The 6,335-nt window shown below is 30.0% G+C and overlaps 1 protein-coding gene across 3 annotated transcripts in view; it reads left to right on the forward strand.

Annotated features, from left to right (window-relative positions):
- The window catches only part of LOC106469176 (islet cell autoantigen 1-like), a 105,622-nt gene that overhangs the window by 90,468 nt on the left and 8,819 nt on the right, over positions 1–6,335 (forward strand). For all 3 annotated transcript variants that reach the window (XM_022397614.1, XM_013929641.2, XM_022397613.1), the window contains 3 exons: positions 1,480–1,781; positions 2,076–2,405; positions 4,224–4,360. In XM_022397614.1, the coding sequence (XP_022253322.1) occupies positions 1,480–1,781; positions 2,076–2,405; positions 4,224–4,360 (769 nt within the window). The remainder of the gene's footprint in view (positions 1–1,479; positions 1,782–2,075; positions 2,406–4,223; positions 4,361–6,335) is intronic.

Here is a 6,335-nt window from a genome sequence, read left to right on the forward strand (position 1 = left end):
GATTTAATGATAATTTTGATTAGTTGATTATTTCCAGGACAGCTGATTTAATGATAATTTTGATTAGTTGATTATTTCCAGGACAGCTGATTTAATGATAATTTTGATTAGTTGATTATTTCCAGGACAGCTGATTTAATGATAATTTTGATTAGTTGATTATTTCCAGGACAGTTGATTTAATGATAATTTTGTTTAAATGATTGTTGGTATAATCAAAAACAGTAATAATCAGGAATACTTAATTTTCATTAATTGACTAACTGAAGTGACACCAAGTAATATCATTGTTACTCATAGGCAATCAGTTTTATTAATTGATTAAAATACCAAGCTCTACTCATAGTAGAATTAACAGTGTTTAGAACAATATGTAACTTGTTAGAGATTTTAACCAGCTGTATCCCCTGTTTGTATCTACAAATATTGCAGATACACCCAGGTTTAAAGCCCATATTTACTGTATGTGAGGTTAAACCCTCTGGATGAGTTGCTTAATAGATTGTTAGTAAAACTACCATTTGTAGGAAGTTGTTTGTACAAAATGATGATTTGTGTGGAGATAATGACATAATATGGCTCATTGATAATGCAATTTGTGTAATTATTGATAACATATACAGTAATAATTGTTAATTGTTATGTTCATAGAGTTTCTTATTGTGAACATGGTTTATACCCACCTTAACTAGTTTTGTGCCCTTACATTTATTTATCAATAGATTATGCCAGTAACAGTGTTCAGTGTATTCAAAGTGACTGATTTTTCTACCTAGATGTCTCATTAATCGAGAAGAAATATCACATTGCAAATGGGTTTGAATTAACAAGGTTTTACTGTATATGTTGTTAAAGAAAAAAACTTATCATTTGATATTCTTATTGTTGTACACATTAAACTTCTTTCCAAGTTAAGGGGATTATGTTGTGTTAAAACAACTTACCATTTCAAACTTTAATTATAACTATTATTAGTTATGACCTGGGATTCTCTAGTTGTGTTAGTGTGCTGGACTGTTAACCTGGAGGTTTATGGTTTATGACCCATTACCACAAAAATTTGCTTCACAGTTTGGAACTTTAGTTGAACTAGAAGAGAAGAGTGACATTCAAATTCTACTACTTATTCACCCCCCCCTCTAGTTGCTCAGTGGTAAGTCTAAGGGCTTATAATGCTAAAAATCAGGTTTTGATACTTTTTGTGGTTAGAGTACAGATAGCTCATTGTGTAGTTTTGTGATTAAAAACAACGAACCATTCAATTATGATTTGCAAATATTGTTGACTAGCTGCCTTCGTTCTAGTCTAGCAGTTCAAAATTAGGTATGGCTCTGATCAGATCTTTGTATAGCTTGGCACAAATAGACTTATCAGTGATTCAGTATGGTTGATAACAGTGTGTCTTTCCTTTGTTAGTCTGCATCATTAAAGCATAATTGTCACTTTATTTGCAACTAGAATTATTCAATGTATTTTCAGGTTACTTTTCTTTGAGTCTGAATATCATGATGAAGAGGAGGAAAATAAAGAAATTTCAAAGAATTTACAGAAGAAACATTCTAATCTTCAAGGCTTGTTGTCTTCACCAAAAAAAGAAGTAATGCCACCGGAAAAAAATCATAAATTTTCTTCCAGTCAGGAATTATCAGGAATTGATTCTACAGAAAATACTGATAGTAATATGCCTTTACTGAAACTGTCTGAAGAAACTCATACACATGCTCAGTCAATACATTCTCATCAGACCGAGTCTGCTAAAGAAATCAAAGCAGCTAAAGGATGTATGTAAAAATATAACTCAAGTATTGTGTTATTTTTAATAACTGTGTCTTGCACTGGAGATTCTACTTTTAAAGTTTAAATATTTTCATGTTAATCAATCTTAAAGTGTGATGGAAAAGAATATCAAGATATGATGCATTTGTGTGGAAAAAAAATGTAAAAAAAAAACTATTTTATTTGCTGTCTTATATATTGTTTCACAGTTTGAGTACAACATTATCTTTTGAATGATTAATTTGACAAAGTTTTTTGCAAAAGAAATTTAAATTGTAAATGTATCTTACTGTTTCCAGGGCAAAAAGACTTTTTGACTGACAACCCAGAAATAGAAGATAGTGAAAAAGATGACCTGACACTTCTGAATGAAATCTTAAATGCTTCCAAAGACAGCTTACCTCTTATTCCAAATTCTTCTGAAAATGAAGACAGCTTTTCTCATCAGTGGCAAGCTGCTTTTGGAAACACACCCCAGAGCCCACAGAAATCATTTTTGTCCATACAAAACAATGAAATGGATCAGTTTGGTCATCATCAGTCAAATGGTACTGGAGCTTGTGGAATTTTACCTTCTCAGCTCCTGGATATGACTACTGATATATCAAACCTTCATTTAAAAGAGACTGGTTAGGAAAATTATTATTATTTTAGGTTAAGATAAAAAATGTGGTTAAATTTGCAGAAGTTACTTGGAAAATTATAGAATGATACGGTAGACCTTTTCTTCAGTGACATTGAGTTATCTTTCTCAAAGAATCACCTAATCTTTTCCTTCAAATATTTTAATTGTTCTCTGCACTGGAAATGTAATATATTTATAAAGCTTTTGTGCACTACATCATTTAGAATGAAAAGTTTAACTTGAAAATGTGTGAAAAATAAAACAACCTTATGGTGGAGTAAAATGGATAGCAAAACCACACACACACACACATATATATTTATATACACTTCACCATTATAAGAGACCTAATAGTATTTCTTTGATTTGCTGACCTAAACTGTGCTGATGAGCCTTGAATAGGCAAAACTGCAGCCCTCAGCTTAGGGTACAGCCAATTGAAGAATGCCTCTACATCACAGATTATATTTTCAATTTCACCTGTGGTGAAAAAGAAAAGAAATATTTAACATATATATGAAATCATTAAACAGTTGATCCACTGTACAATATTGAATAATGAATTTCATGAAATCACATAACACTATTCACATACCTAAATTAGTTTAGGTTACTATATGGTGAAGTAAAACAGACTCAAAATCCCATAGATAATTCTCTTAAAGATTTTAAGTGAAATTGTATTAAATTATTGGAAAACAATATTCAAAAAACATTTTGCCAACACACACACACACACATTTGAAATAAACATCCTTTTTTCTGTGTTGGAAAACATCTATTATATATATATAATAAAGAGAAGAAGAAAAAAGTAAATGCCATCTTACCTGTTCATTGATATTTACTCTCCTTAATTATAAAATGTGTAACTGGAGTACCCTCACTATGTCGGCTGCAGTTTTGTTGTGCTTCTCTATTAGTAAATCTTTTAAGACTTTAGCTTTTTTGTAAGCCAGGCATTGTCATCATTAATTTTTCTTTCCACATCAAAGGCTTTTTGTACTCTGATTTGCTTTTTATTGTCAAGGCTTTTCTAAGCAGTTGTTTTCTTTACTGTGTTTTTAATATTTATGTGATCTGAACAAATATTCCAAATATATTTCAGGTTTAGTTTCTGTATTTTTTTGGTAGTATATATTATTTATTAATTAATCCAGTTCAAACATTTTGAGTGTTCTATTTTTTGGTATCTGTAACAATTTGGTGTCATATAATACAGCAGTACTTTTCTCTGTTACTCATGCCAGCTTACAGAAACAGAGAATATTACCTCTTATCATACTTGAGCTCCTAGAGCATGTGCTTTTAAAAGTATGTTACTTAGGTTCAAGACTGCTGCATATTCAGCATCTCAGGGATAGTCATAGAGGCTGGCTTTCACACACTAGTATGACAAGTATACATTTGACTCATTCACATGCAGCTTTATGAACTTCATATTCTTCTAGAAGAAGGAGCAGACCTCAACATTGGTGAGAACCATATAGAACTACTGATCAAAAATTACAATGTACCTCCTTAGCCTGGCACCCTACCAGTACCATTTCCAGTGGCACTCTTAAACAATCTCCATCTGCCTGACCAATTGAACTGTTTAAATACCATTTGATTGATATAATACTCTTATTTTCTGTGCAACAGCTTTATTAAAAAACAGAAACTGGTTTCTTAAATGATAATCTAATATTAGATGTGTAACACTGTAGAAATATTTGTAGACTTTAGTATTTTTTATAACACTATTTGCAAGAAAATGATATATATATTTCAAGCAATTCAGTGTTGTAGAGTTGTCTTGTTCTTTTTTTAATTATTTCAGCAGTGTCTTCTGCCTTGGATACTTGTATGGAGTCTCAAATTGTACCACTAGGCAGTAAACAAGAGTCACATGGAAATCATAACATAGCTCAGTCAGCAACTTCCAGACCAGTCAAACTGTCAACCTCGGAGAAAAGGGTAACAACTCAAATAATCTTTCATAAAAATTTAGTGACAACCAAATTATTAAAATAAATTTACTGATTACATAACTTGGTGTGTGTGTGTATGTGTCATTGTTTTATTATACTTATAAGAAATATCATTATAGGTACACAATTATGTTTATTGGGTAAAAGTTGCAGGAACTTTTGCAGTCAAATTAGTATCATTGCAACAATGCTTCTTTAAATACAGATTTCAAGAATAATTCTAATCACAGACATCAAATTCTTTAAGTCCACTTGTCTTAGGCCTAATTAGTTAAGGCTTTATTAAGTACAACCTATATTCAATAAAATAATAATTTAACACTGTAACTTGTGTACCTTTTATTGCTTTAGTTTAGTTAGGGCTAAACTTTACTGTGCTTAATATTATCAATAAATAAACTTGTAATGTTATTCTACGACATAATGATAGACTTTTTTAAGCTTTTAACAGTTGTTGTACAAAATGTTTACTAAAGTATATTTACACCTTCCTTCTGTTTACATCTGTTGAAATGAAGTGCATGCACATTTAGGTAGTAAGGTGTGTGTGCATTTTCAGGACTGACAAAAACTGGGTATTATAATATACAATAATGGGATTAAATTTAGGTTGTTATAAAAATCGATTCTGGATTTCATTTTTTGAAATTTATTATAATTCTGTTTGTTGTTTAAGACCTCTCACTCTAGCTAAGTCCAAATGAGAATTTTCTTGCTAAAAATATTTTCATTGGTCTATAGGCAGGCAAAATATTAAACTATGTTAAAGGCAGGACTGGAGATCTAATAGTTTATATTTATGGATTTTTGTTTAAAGAATAGTATACATTTTTTTGAAACAATTATAGAAAAGGAAAGACTTGATTGACTCAAGAAAATTAATTTTTATTTGTTATTATGCCTATAAGGCATAATTTTTCAAAGGATTACATCCATCAATGTATACATTTTTTTTGTGAATTTGTTTAATCTGTTTGAAGTGCTCTCTTCAGAAAGCATAGTAGACATAGTTGGGGATGAATACTTTTCTGAAGGCCTGTGGTGTATAATTTTTAATTAAAGAAAATTTGTTCTTAAATTATTTTAATTTACAAGTACTTTGTTTGCTTCAGATGCAGAGTTATAATGTATTGTCCTTTGTTTATTGCCTCAGTTAATAGTTGAGTTGATTTTACAAATAATGCTCATCACTGCATAGAGCTCATCAAATGACTGAACCTAATACTTAATATCTTTTAATGAATTGTTTTCTATTTTCAATTAAACTCACTTGAGTCTGTATGAAAACACATAATTTAGGTTGTTAATTAATACAGGTTTCTTAGTTACTTGTTGTTAGAAGTAAAACTGTAAAGATGCCAACAAGCACAATTTCTACTGATTACAATATTAGCACTAAAGATACAGCAGTATGATTTATATAGAATGAAGTATGGCTGTAGTAAATAATTATTTTTTTTATTCATTTAAAGGTTTTAGAAACTGATTTTCTATTCCCCACAACTTGGAAAAATAAAGAAGTTTGCAATCTGTTTTTGATTGGCATTACGTAAATAACGTTAAAACTAAACAAATAACTAAATTCTTAAGAATTACCCAGTTGTATTGAAACAGCCATAAGCACTTCTCGTAATATAATCAGCTATTTCTGGTATTTTTTAAAAGCCAGCCAAATTGGCTGTTGATAAGATTTAAAGGGACAAATACACATTAATAACTCTCTCAACACAGGCTCAATCAATTTGACTGACCATGTGACCTCTTTGTACTTGTTTAAAGTCTTTATAGTTTTATACTACTAACTTTTAATATAGTAGGTATATCTTCACAAATTTTGTAGACTTTCAGTAAATATTATAAGTCTTTCACATACAAAAAAAATCATTTTTAATGAAGTACTTTAATAAAATAAAAAAAGGTAATTGTTTGTGATTATATACGTAGTACTTTTTTACTTAGTC

This window comes from Limulus polyphemus, unplaced genomic scaffold, assembly GCF_000517525.1.
Source record: "Limulus polyphemus unplaced genomic scaffold, Limulus_polyphemus-2.1.2 Scaffold3339, whole genome shotgun sequence".
Taxonomy (NCBI): domain Eukaryota; kingdom Metazoa; phylum Arthropoda; class Merostomata; order Xiphosura; family Limulidae; genus Limulus; species Limulus polyphemus.